Source organism: Epinephelus lanceolatus, chromosome 22, assembly GCF_041903045.1.
Source record: "Epinephelus lanceolatus isolate andai-2023 chromosome 22, ASM4190304v1, whole genome shotgun sequence".
Classification (NCBI taxonomy): Eukaryota; Metazoa; Chordata; class Actinopteri; order Perciformes; family Serranidae; genus Epinephelus; species Epinephelus lanceolatus.
In genome coordinates this window covers 37,466,554-37,480,602 of record NC_135755.1, presented here as the reverse complement: position 1 = coordinate 37,480,602, position 14,049 = coordinate 37,466,554, and the positions used below count along the sequence as shown (strand labels likewise).

The window sequence follows — 14,049 nt, the reverse complement described above, 5'->3', positions numbered from 1 at the left end:
CATCTCCTCAGCTGTAACACGCTCATCTTTCCAGTTGGTAGGTCCGCCATCTAACTAGCTCTCCGCCGTGCGCTCCAATCACGCTTCTTTTAAAGGGAATGAGAGGTGACACTCTGATTGGCTTATTGAATGATACGCCCAAAACACACCCATGACTAATTCACAGAGTAAAAGTCCAACCTTCTCCACCATGGCGCACAGTCTGAAAACGCGCTGTTTAACTAGCAAGTGACTGGGACTCTCCCATGCACTGCACGCCTGGCGCTTTGCGTTTTAGATCATCTAAATAGGGCCCATAGTCTCATTTCTCGATAACAATATAATATGTTCATATTGCCCAGCCCTAGGAAAGATGCAACAGGCAACAATCCAGTCTGATCCATGTGTTAAGTGCAGAGTTCACTCTAAAGGTAGCTGCACACATTCCCATGATGCATTTCAACAAACACAAAGGACAACATGTCCGGTTTCCTCCTCACTGTACCTGCAAATAGGTCCAGTAGACACATGTTCATCACATTAAAATAGTTGCTGAGTTATTATAGGGACAGAATACATCATAAACAGCAGGCCTGAAAGACCACAATACAGTGTGGATGTCAACAATCAATGCACCCAGGGTACCTTGTACACCATGTTTTGCCTAAAGCCAACCTCTGTTACTCTACATTAAGTGCTCAACTTTACATCAAGTACGTAACATTTATAGGGCGCCAAAACCATCATATCATAAAAACCGTTGTATGAGGATATGTTGAACTATTACTGGCTTCAAAAATCACTACTAACAATGAGGTCATTATTGACTAAGCTTTTGGTATGTTTTTTTTTTTAATTCTCTGTTCTGTTTCTCTTAACAGAAAGCCTGCTGACATAGTGACTACTTGCACAGTTAGTTGGTGAACTACAGTCGCTGGTGGTAGCTAGGGATTCAGGAACATGCTAGTGCTAGCCAATAAAGTTTGATTGCAGGGTGACCTCTAGTTCACCTGGCATAGTAATAATAATGCTATTCTAGTCTTCTGACCAGGTGGCCGAGGCTACCATACAAGGTGCTACCTGCTAGTTAGTAACCACTGCTGCCAGCAGTTCAGTATCTTGCCCAAGGATGCTTCAGCATGTGGGCTGGAGGAGCTGGGGATTGAACTGCCAATCTTCCAATTGGTGGACGACCCATTCTACCTCTGAGCCCTTGGTCCCTTCCATACTTCCTACACACTTGGATCACACCCATCTTCGAGCTCAACCTTCATTATCTATTTCAAAATGTTTTCATTGATTTTCTGGCAAAATGTGGAAAATAGAGCAAAACAAATAAAGCCAAAACAAAAAGCAAGACAGAAAATATAGCAGTTTAGCACTGCAGTATACATGCTGTACATTAACCGATACCCTGTACATCTAATATACATTGTACTTTGCACAATAATTACTTGTAATAACAACAGGATAAACAAGTGAAGGCAAAGGATGCAGTGCGGTCCACAGGAAAGAAGATTAAAAGGGTAGAGATGTAGAAGACAACTAATTTAAAGTGGTTGCATCAAATTAATTTGCATAATAATTTAGAAAGGGGTGCCATGTGTTTTCATATTTTTTCAAAGAGCCCTGAACTGTGCACCTGACTTTCTCCAGCTTGAGAAATGACATCACCTTGCGAATCCAGCGCGAGTGAGATGGAGGGATGGAAGATTTCCAGTTAAACAGAATAAGCCTGCGGGCTTATAAAGTTGAGAATGCCATTAGGTCTGATTGATGTTTGGATATCCCGCTGTTGCTAGGGGCAACTCCAAATGTTGCGCTAACAGGATCTGGGTTAACCTTTCTTTTGCATATGTAGGAGAATGTGTTAAATATTTCTGACCAGAATGTGTACAATTTTGGACAAGTCCAAAACATGTGGCTGGGGCCTGATGGTATCTAATACAATTTGGGTCAGTACCAGGATATATCTGGGCTAATTTGGATTTGCAGAGATGTAATTGGTTTAGTACTTTAAACTGTAACAATCCGTGTCTAACACAGATTGAGGATGTATGGATTCTTTGGATCGCTCTTGGCCAGATTTCCTCAGAGAGCTCCGTCTCCAAGTCCTCCTCCCACAGTTCCTTCAGGTGTTGCACAGAGTAACACTCCATTTTTTTGAATAATATTATATACCTTAGACACGCAGCCTGTTTCTGTATCTGAAAAAATTAGATTTTGGTACACTGTATGTTTTACAAAATCGTAAAAGGAATTGAATAGCCCATTTGTAAAAAAGTCTCCCATACAGTGTATTCCCTTCTGAAACCAGATTTGGAAGGTCGAGTCAATCAAAAGGTTTAAAAAGAGGGTTTGCAGTAAAAGGCATAGATACCAGAGCCTGTGTTTGGCCAAAGTGCTTACGGAATTGGTTCCATATTTATATTATTTTATACGAAGGGTGTCTTTGATGACAGGGTTATCTGTATGGACCCCTGCAGCCAGTGGTAGAGGGCCATAGTACAACATAGTAGCTGGGGTGGCCGGCACACACGTTTGCTGTTCCATAAGGGCCCAGAGAAGGCCTTCCGTATTCCCAAAATTATCATACCATATAGTTAATTTATGAATGTTGGCTGCCCAGTAATAACATAAAAAGTTTGGCATTGCAAGACCACCATTTGCATCTCCAAAACAATTTTACATACGCAGGGTATAGATTTATTCCAAATGAATGTGCTTATGCATTTATCTAGTTCTTTAAAGAATGATTTTAGCAAAAAAAATGGGAACTGTCTGAAATAAGTATAAAAATGTATGTAGAATAATCATTTTTATTGAATTGATGCGCCCAGCTAAGGATAACAGGAGAGTTGACCAGCACCTGAGATCATTTCTAGCTTGGTTCATAATTTGTCGAAAATGATAAGTTCTCTGTAACGGTGCGTTACCTTGACTCCCATATATGTTAAGGGGCCAGTTGTAACTCTGAATGGGTATGGATAAAAGGACATTGTGAATGCTTTCTAATTAATTGGGAATAATGCACCCTCTGTCGGATTGATTTTGTAACCTGAGGCCACTCCAAATTGTGATATAGGGCTCACGCACTTGCGCTTTGCCAACTGGGTGTGGCCAGGCGGATTTTGCAAGTTTGGCACACCGTGCGCCTGGCACAGCTACTCCTCTTTCCCACCTCCGTCCCTCCTACCTGCGCAAGTCGGAAAGAGGGAGGTGAGAAGGCACAGAGTGGGTTTTACACACATCACACCAATCAAATGAGCCCCTCTCCTCGCCCTTAAATGCGCCGCGCGAAGGCGTAATGAGAGTTTACTCAATTCGCCATGGCAGAAGAGAGCAGCAGCGTCAGACGGCCAAATTTCTCCCAGGAGGAAAGTGATGTTTTGGTCTGGGAGGTCCAAGCTCGCAGTGTCCGAATATACGGAACTGCGAGCAGACCTCCACGGGCTGATGATGCAAAGGTAGCCTGGGAGGAGGTTACCACAATTGTAAATCAATGTTGCGTTTCTCTCGTGCGCGCGCTCTCTCTTTCTCTCTCGCAGTCTCACTCTGTTTCTTTTCTTTTGACTTTTCTAAGATGACAGATGCTGAATATATACTCCCTATCTGATGCTGTGGCTGTTTGTGGTTGTCTGAGAGGGATGTGAACTCATTAGTTTGCACCTGTGTTAATCAAATCAGGTTGGGTTTCCATTACGCGTGCCAAATATGCCAAACGGTGCCAATCCCCTTTGATTTGACATCAGATGTGACGGGACAGTCGATATAGAGATACATTTATGTGCTGATTGCAGATAGTCGCATTGAATGTCTATCATTTGTCCTCACTGATGCCTGTGGTGAAGTCTATAGTGTTTAAATCAAAGAATGAAGGTCAGTCCAAATTCAAATTTCCCTAGTGATTTAAAAAGATGACTTTTTTCAGTCCAGTCAAAGGCCTTGTGTGCATCCAGCGAAATTACTATTTCTGGGGATTGGGACGAGTGTTAAAGAAGCAGCGCAAGTTGTGAAATGACTGTCTGCCCTTTACAAAACAGTTTGATCAGGATGTATGATGGTCGGAACTATAGATTCTAATCTGAGGGCAAGGATTTTTGTAAGTGTTTCATAGTCACATGTGAGTAAACTAACTGGATGATAAGATTCACATTTGGTTGGGTCCTTACAGAATACAAGATTACAGAAAGAATACAGAAATTGTTGCTTGGGTCATGGATGTAAAAAGTTTCCTTTGAATAAGTGCTTCTGCATAAACAGAGCGCAATAGGGGCACCAATTTAGTTGCAAAAGTCTTAGAAAACTCAACTGGGTATCCATCTGGGCCTGGTAATTTCCTATTTTTCATTAATTTAATTTCATAGCTGCCAACTCTCACATATTTGCCGTAAGAGTAACGCAACTGGTTGATTTCACACGGTCTCACGCCACACCTCCAAAAGTGCTGGTAGTCGTTCCGCTTGACACTTGACACAGGCTGCTGTTTTGTGCTATGACCTATTTAAGTACTGGAATTTGTTATTCACATGACAACGCCTGAACGCAACACAGGCTCTGCTCAAACTGAGTGCCATGCTGAGCTGTTGTGCGAGCAGCGTGTTTGTCTGTGCTTAACAGCAGTCTTTTGACGGTCATATGACGGTGCATATAGGGGAAACACTGTATACGCCACATAGGCAAGTCCTAGTTTCTGGTTTTAACTGGTTCAATCACTCTGAGCTGAATGCAGGTTCACTTGTGAAGGTCCTGCAAGTCTCCAGAATGCTACCCCTAAACCCACCAGAATCTACCACATCCATAATTTTCCCACTATACCACCATTGTCTCTCTCTGTATGGTATGTGTATGTAAGGTATTAGGCCCCATCCATCTCCAGCAGGCTCCCCAAAAATCCATTAGGATGCGGGGGATCAGGATCGCATCTATTCAATCAGTTGACAAACAAAAATTTTATGTGTAGGCCTAAGCGACAAAATTGTGGTCGGCCCCGCTGAATCTCACTCCAAGATTTTTTGAAAAGTTGGCAGCCCTGATACTGGCTCTTCCAAGTTGGCTTTGCCCACATCACTTATAGTGGGCAAGTCCAAATTCTCCACAAATGTATTATCCTAGGGGCCATCTGAAGTGTAAAGGGAAGAATAAAAATGCTTAAATTGGTCATTGATGTCTTTTGGGTCATTTTTAACAGTGCCATCCATAGCTTGTATTTCTGTAATAAAAGTTGGCAGCGGAATGTTGTCGCAATTGTTGAGAAAGCAGTCTACCTGCTGTAATGCTTGTACTGACTTTGTCTCGATTTTAAGAACCTCTCCTCTTCTTGCTTCGATGCTACTATATCAAATTCCGTCTGCAGTGCAGTCCTCTTCTTACAGAGGTCCACAGATGGGGAGGCAGAGTGTTGCTGATCTATATTGTGAATGAGCTCAGTTAGCTCAGTTAGCTCAGTGAGGCGTTTTGATCTGCTCCTATTACTACAGGATGTGTATTCTATTATCTGACCCCGGAGGTATACCTTTAAAATTTCTCATAATGTGAAAATATTAGTGTGTGGTAGCTGATTTGTTTCTAGGAAAAAAATCGATCTGTGTTGATAAGAAGCCTACAAAATCTTTGTCTGATAGAAGTATTGGGTTAAATCGCCAATTGCCGTGTGTGGTTGAATTATCCTGAAGCAAAAGGTCCATAACCACTGGTGAGTGGTCCGAAATGACGATACTTTCATAGCTGCCTGATCTTAAAAGTGGAAGCATTTTCTTATCCAAAAGAAAATAATCTATTCTGGAGTATGTCTGATGTACTGCAGAGAGATAGGAATACTCCTTCAAGGTTTTAAATTTCCATGGGTCCACTATCTCACTGGACTGGCAGAAGGCCTTTATAACCTGAGCAGATTTAGAAATAGGGTCTGCTGGGTTTCTGGTGCGGTCTAAGGAAGGATGCAAGACCGTATTAAAATCCCCTCCGAATGTCAGCTGGTGTGTGCCCGACTCTGGGATGTAGCCAAACAGCTCCTTAAAGAAGCGGGGGTTATCCTAGTTAGGGCCATAGATGTTAACTAAAACCACTGGTAAATTATATAGTCTGCCCTGGACAATACCAAAACGATCGTTTTTATCAGCCAACCTTTGAAAATATGAACTGCACATTTTTCCCAATCAGGGTAGCTGCTCCATGACACTTTGGGTCGAATTAGGAGTGGAAGACCTATGACACACCACCTCTTTTTAACCTAGGGATATCTGACGTGCGTAAATGTGTTTCCTGTAGGAATGGTACATCTGCCTTGAGTTTATTCAAATGGGAGAAAACTTTACTTCGCTTGACGGGATGGTTGAGTCCCCTCACATTCCAGCTTACAAATGTTGTGGTCCTATTCATCGCTTCTGTAAAAAACCATAACTGGAAAATGGAGATTAAAGGATGTCTAGATAAATTTACCTGGTAGCAGTTCCACATCTCTAACCAGAGTGAGGAGGGGAGGGAGAGAAGAGAGAAAGGGAGAAAAAACAGAAAACAACAACAAGAAACAAACAATTTTGTACAATCCCTACAAAAAATCCCAAGTGCAACATGTAACACCCCTTGCTTGCCTCTCCCAACTGAGAAGCTGCACCCTCTCCCCATCGTAAGTCAGTTAGGAATAACAAGATCAAAATCTTACCTATAGGGGCTGAGGCCCCATAAAAACCTAATGAAATAACAGTTTAGCTTAACAGCTGCAACAATCAATCAATCAATCAATTTTATTTATAAAGCCCAATATCACAAATCACAATTTGCCTCACAGGGCTTTACAGCATACGACATCCCTCTGTCCTTAGGACCCTCACAGCGGATAAGGCCAAAAAAAGCCAAAACTAAAGAAAGACAATTACAAAAAAAAACACAGGAGCTCAACCTTTAACTGCTATTGATGCATGTTTCCAATTACATCAGTCATCTATATTGAGGGGAAAAAGTGAATAATGCCCAGAAAGACCATCCACAGCGGTAACAGAGTGGCAGACGAGTGTGTGGAAGTTATGACTCCGTGGAAATTTCTTTTACATAGGCCTCTGCTTTTGCCGGATCTGTGAAGGTTTTCTGCACGCCTTCCCGTGTTGTAATCCTGAGTTTGGCTGGGTACCATGTCCCATATCGGACTCCCTCGCACTGTCGTAGCTGCTGTCTCACCTGCTTGAATGCAGCTCTCTGTCAGGCCACTGACTGCATGTAGTCGAGGAACACCCAGATCCTGTCTCCCTGCTCGGAGATCAGATCCTGTGATGTGGAGGCTTTCTGCAAAATTGCTTCTTTTTCTTGACAGTAGTGGCACTTCACCACAAAGGCCCTCGGTTGCTGTCCTTTGCCTGAGATTTGTTGTAAGGTACGGTGGGCTCTGTCTATGACAGGTGGTTTCTCCAGCTTCAATAGTTTCCGCAGCAGTTCAGCAATGTATGTACTTGGGGACATGCCCTCCTCGCGTCTTTCTTTAATACCAAAAATGCGCTGATTACATCTCTGCGATCGCGCCACTAGGTCTTCACACTTTGCCGTTAGACTCACCACCTCTTTGCTCAGCTAGGACACCTGTTGCTCCAGTTTAACAATGTTGTCGGAGTGATTCATAGCCGCTAAACAGTTTTGTTTTTTTTTAAGAGACGATTGCCTGTATCACGGCTGCTTGACCCGGGTCCTCCTGCTCTGCCTTCTCAGTCGCTTCAGCATTTTTTCTCGTGTCTGGCATCTTGGAAAATCAAAATAACTCGACCGAGAGTGATTAAATCTTGAGTTCTGGCGATATAATATTGCACTTACAACTTAACTAACAGTTAAGTCTTGTAGCATGTGTGAAGCTTGGCTAATTGACAAATACAAAGGTTAATATGGGGGAGCTCAGTGACTGACGTCTGCATCTCCTTGCTGCCCATCAGAAGTCCTGCTCAACCTCCATTTTGATGTCAACTACACACCTGTAAAGTTTTGTGACTGATTCATGTACTGTTTTGCCCATATCGCCATGACATATAAACACCTTACAATATACCCCCAAATGGCCTCTGTAGCTCTTCGTGCTAGAATTGGTGTCACCAGAACCACATTTCACCATGATGACACACACTCTCGCGAGGTAAAAACAATACCAGCCCTTGCGATGTTGATGCAACTGGAAAAAAGAATACTGGCCAATACATTTCTATTTGATATCTAAACTCTCAAAAATTTATATCATCCTCAATAATCCTCATCCTCATTAGTCAGGATCTGTGGCCACCTTCAAGAAACCACCAAGGGGCCTTAAAGGAAGTGCCTTACTCAAGGACACCAAGGTCTCAGCATACCTTTTATCTTGAGGTCCATAATGGAGACTCCTTACTTCTTACCAGTGTAATTGTTATACCTAGAAGCACGTTATACCTAGCATTAGTCCTTAATGCACATACTGTATCTAATACAATATCTAGAATCTACATTAGACATCCCCAGTATTTTTCAAAAATATCTTGCCCAATAAAAGCACGCACTGACTGTGAGAAAGACTAATATCAAGTCATTGTCTCCACAAGTCTAATCCACTCCTGCTGAGGTAAGCTCCAGCCATCACAATTTTGGCATTTCCAGAATAGCCCCTTCGTTATTCCGGTTTGAAAATAAAAGTAGTTGAAGAAGTTTGAAGAGAAAAGACTCAGGTGCCTCAAGTTCATACTGAGGGTACAATGACGTGTGAGATCAACTCCTGGACAAGTGTGGCATTTGTGATGTGGTCATTATACACGACTGCTGTGATGGAGAGGGAACTGGGTCCGAATGCAAAGTTCTTGATTGACCAGTGGCTGCGTGGTCATGAAAGATTCTGAAGGCAAAAGGAGTGACCCATCCTACTGTTCCTATCAATGGCTAGAACTCATTGCCTTTGTTGGTTGGATTGGTTAGGTTTAGGCAAGAGGTGTCGCAAGAGGTGTGGGATTGGTTAAGGTTAGGGTAAGAATGTAGGCCATTCCTTTGCTATCCCAGAATTCACAAATTCTATCACAGGGTGTCTGGGCTCAGGTCAGGGTGAAAAGTTTGTAAATCCAGAAGTGGTCGGAGAAAAGCATCTGCTCTCTCCCTCCTTCATGCTGAAAGGAGTGAGTTGAGGGGGTTCACCATTTGATACCCGAAAGGATCTTTCATGATGCCCCCGCACACCTCCCTGTAGAGGTATTCTGAGCATGTCTAACCCTGGACAAACTCAGAACACACTGGATGGAATAAATATCCAATCTAGCATGGGGACATATCCAGGGGATCGCATGAGAATCATAGTGCCTGGAGACAAGTACATGACATCTGTACTTAGCCTGTGGCCAACCTGACCTGGATAAACAGATTAAGATGGGCAGATGGATAGTTTGTCTGGTATGTTGGGAAATATTTCTGCCAATGCCTCTAGTCCCAGAAAGATGCCTCTATTGCATAAAATGTTTTGTATTATTGCAGCTGAGAGTACGGATATAGAGATATTCATTGAAAGATTGCGAGGGGCTTAAATATCCTTTCGATCAAACACTAAATTTGAGTCCTCAGATTTTGGTCAGCCAGATTCATTAAGCATGGGGGTGAGAATAGATTTCATTTGATCAACTGGTTAAGGGAACAGTTAGTTATTAATGGTGTCAAATTTGGAGCTCAGTGAACTGAAAAAGACCCTTCTACGTGCATCATGAATTCTGTATGAGAATTTGCAAGATTTTTGGGCTATTTCTCCAGTAAACTAGAATTACCTCCCCACAGCTGTATGCCTTCATGAACCAGTCAAGTTGCACTGTTTACATTCATGTCTGTGAAAACATTGATGCTTCACACACATCTCCTCCCCAGCATTACAGAAGATCTATACAATCAACACAGTTACAAAGTGAACACCCAAAATTAGTGTCACCAATTCATTATCTGACCAAATGTCTCCCCTTCTGTCCCTGAGTTATGATATTGAGTACTGTCCAGAAAGGTGTTTTTACAGAAAATTATGACGTCACAGTGAAGTTGACCTTTGACCAATGGCATGAAATGTCATGAATTATTGAGATACGGCCAAAAACCTGTTTTGTGAGGTCACAGGAACCTTTAACCTTCAAGCACAGAATTCCCTCAAGGCCTCCTTGAGATAATGCATTCAAGAGACGGACACAGGGCCACAGCGACCTTGACCTATGACCACCAAATTCTAATCAGTTCATTGTTCAGTCCAAGTAAACATTTGTGCCAAATTTAAAAAACATTTTCTCAAGGTGTGTTTGAGATACTGCGTTACAAGAATAAGACAGATTAGGTCACAGTGACCTTGACTTTTGACCTGTGATCACCAAATTCCAGTCACTTTATCCTAAGTCCAAGTGGGCCTTTGTTCCAAAATTGAAGAAATTCCCTCAAGACGTTCTTGACACATTGCATTCACAAGAATGGGACATACAGATGTACAACCCAAAAACAAATGCACAAATACAAATGCTATCATGCATAGCATGCTATCAATGCTATCAGGCATTTAGACAGAAAAATGCAGGTAAAAGTTATACATACATAGCATTATCACTATGAACATGTTTGCATGCTCATGTTAACATTCAGCTCAAGGCACAGCTGTACTTAAGTACAGTGATGGAGGCTGGGTTAGTATCCCATGATAATGTCAATGCATTTAAAGCAGGCTTTTCAGTGTAAAAAGAATAAATTACTATCATGTATATTGTAGGCCTAATTGGTGGAGGCATCTATATAAACAGCAAGCCATTCCTGCCTTCATCAGAGGCCTGTGTAAAACAGCAGGCTGCAGGGAAATGTCACAAGCCCACACCACATCGCAGACCTAATTACTTCTGTGTGTTTGTGAATGTGTTTGTGTGAGTGTGTGTGGGATGGGAATACCTGTATCTGCATCTTTACTCCAAAAAGCTCTGGACTTTACTGTCTGATCTCTGACTGTATTTTTGGAGAATATTAGATTAACTAAAGAAAAATACAGATTTTTTTTTTTTTTACCTGAAAACGCACACTTTTGCCTACAGGCAAAAAAACCTCTCACCTTGAAAATGTGACGGCAGGCCTGTTGCATTATCAGATTGAGCTGATGTGCATAGCAGTGGATGTAACGGGTATTTGGGTACACATCTTGAATTCTCTTCTGAACACCTGATATGCCACCACGCATCACGCTGGCTCCATCATATGCCTGGCAGATGAGTTTGTTTTTCTGGCCCTCAGGAAGGATGGATGCAAGAGTATCTTGTAATGCTGTAGCAATGGACAAACTTGTAGCTGACCGCAGAGGAATAAACTCAAAAAAATCTTTCCTGTATGTTGTTTTCAGCATCAATGTAGCGCAGCACAAGCAAGACAACAAGACATCCGTTGTCTCATATGCCTGGATAGACAAAAAATCACTGCTCTGTATTTCTTTGACACAACATACAGTCCAGCAGCACATACGAAGTTCCTTTAAAAACAGTGGTATTTTCTTTTAACACTCCATCAAGAGATGAAACAAAATTGACCAAACCGGGAAATATTCCAGGGTTATCTGAGTCCTCACTTTCATCATGGCCACGCAAAGCAAGCTCAGATGCTCCACAAAACTTAACACAGTCTATTATTCTTGACAAAATGTGTCGATTTTTTCTCACCTCTTCATTGTGCTTTCTGATGCCAATCCTGTAACCTTCATCTAACTGCACTGCAATAGTAAGTCCACCAAAAACTGAATTTTCACTATGTTATCCATATGACTAGCACTAGCTTCATGGCGTTTGCATTTGCCAGAGAGGTGTTTCAAGTCATTTACCGCCGGCCGTATCCACAAATCCTCGGTGCCAGCACTTTTAAACAGCAAACAGGGAAAGCAAAATAATCTGTTTTGAACAGGGCATCCAGTCAGCCAACTCCGCTTTGCATAACAGGCCTGGGAGAAGTTCCGTGTATATGATCGACCTCAGTCAGATGTTTCCTGCCGAATGTTCAAATCCGGCTGGGGAGCACCAAGCTCCTTCACCCTCCTTTTCTCTTGCACCGAATGCCTTGAGAAAGGGTGTTGTTGTAGTGAAATCACCGCATTACAGTTGTTGTCCAAGTTCAACTCCATTCTCTGTCTCAGCTTGCCTTGCGGCTACACACACACTAGCAAACACTCAGCTAGCTAACTCACAGGTGGCTAACACGCGAGAGCTCAGAATGCGCCCCAAATCCCAGCTATTCAAGTGACTTAAAATCTTGTCTCGCAGGACAAACAAGACTAAAATGTTTCAAGCTACTTGCTAGAGTCCTGGGTATCCAGCGTCCTGTTTACGGAAGCACTATATAGCCTAACAAAAACATACTTTGGAATCAATAATGAATCTATGGAAGGCATTGTATTAGTAATAATGATTATTTCAAAGATATTTCACCGTTACATGATTAAATTATTGATGTTTTCTAAGGAATCATTTTAAAATGTCTGAGAGTGTATTGCCCAGTTTGACCAGGTGGGGGCGGTGCTCCTGCGAACATTATGATAGAGCCGCCGCTGGCAGAGAGGCCACGGTGCAGATGAAGGGAATATAACTTCAAGATTACTCTAGTTGATGACAACTACACTTGTTACTGTAAGTAAGTGCAATAAAACCTCTGCCAGCCAAGCCAGTACTTTATCAATACATGTGATCAGCATGTAGAAAGCCATATTTTAATCTCCTCTGTCCACAGTCTCTCATTCACCACTATTATGATTTATGATCGTGGTCGACACAAGCACATCTCGCTCACGGTGCTAACAGCAAACTGTTAAAGACAAACTAAAACGAAAGCTGTCTGTATGTAGGCTAACACTTTATCTTAAAATGTACTTGAGGCAGCCGACCTGCAGACAGTGAGTCTCCTAAGTAGAGGTTAACAGCAGTAACAGCGCTAGGTCACCCTCCTCCCTCCTCCTCTTTCAGCTCTCACCAGCGTGTGAAAGCCTGGCCAATATTAATCCTTGTTCGAGCTCTTGTTTTATCACTCTCCCATTTTTTCTTTGTCTCCTCGGACAACACCTTCACCTTCTTCCTTTTCTTTGTCGCTTCAGCCATGACAACCATGTCTAACTTTGTTCACCTCGGTTCGGCTATGCTACCAAAGAGCATGGATACCAAGAGGCAAAGCTCCGTTGAATTTTTACCAACAGCCACTAGGGGCGCTAACGCCATTTTGGACTGTTGAGCTTGGACTGTTGCGCCCAGACAACATGCAAGATGTCAAGGAGAGAGGAGAAAAAAAGTAAAAGAAAACAGTGTAGTGCAATTACCTGCAACAGCTATCGGTGGAACACTCCGCACCTGGCCTTCCACCATTTCCCGAAGGATCCTGACAGAGGTGTACATTTTAAAGTGTTTTAATATCAATTTAATATGCCAGTTTTCGTGGGAAGATATATGTATATATGTATAGGCCTACAGTTGCAATCAAATTTATTCAACCCCCATTGCATATTAGGCTTATTGGCAAAATATACAATTTCTCAGCTGTTTGCAATAAACAAATTACACAAGAACTGTTTAAGTAGTTCAATGAAACTAATATTACAAGGGTTTTGATCCAAATTCAACACAAAATACTACTTTTAATGACTACTGCAGTCCAAAATTATTCAACCCCTTCATGACAAGCATCTTCAGTACTTAGTAGAGCACCCTTTTGCTGTTATGACCTGCTGCAAACGTGATGCATAGCCAGATACCAGCTTCAGACAGCGTTCCTGAGGAATCTTAGCCCATTCCTCATGGGCAATGGCCTCCAGTTCAGTAATATTCTTGGGTGTGCGTTTTGCAACCGCCTTCTTCAAATCCCACCAGAGATTTTCTATGGGGTTCAAGTCAGGCGACTGTGACGGCCACTCTAGAATCTTTCATTTCTTCTTCTGAAACCAAACCTTGGTGGACTTTGAGGTATGCTTGGGATCATTATCCTGTTGGAAGGTCCAATGACGCCCAAGCTTCAGCTTCCTCACAGACGGCACGACGTTTTTACCTAAGATTTCCTGATACTTGACTGAATCCATCGTGCCCTCCAAACGCTGCAGGTTTCCAGTGCCAG

The 14,049-nt window shown here is 42.4% G+C and overlaps 1 protein-coding gene across 1 annotated transcript in view; it reads right to left on the bottom strand.

The window, feature by feature from the left end:
• The window catches only part of ablim2 (actin binding LIM protein family, member 2), a 245,136-nt gene extending 231,829 nt beyond the window's left edge, over window positions 1-13,307 (bottom strand). The window contains 1 exon segment of the mRNA XM_078164135.1: window positions 13,262-13,307. Coding sequence (XP_078020261.1) covers window positions 13,262-13,307 — 46 coding nt within the window.
• Between the last annotated feature and the right edge of the window lie 742 nt (window positions 13,308-14,049).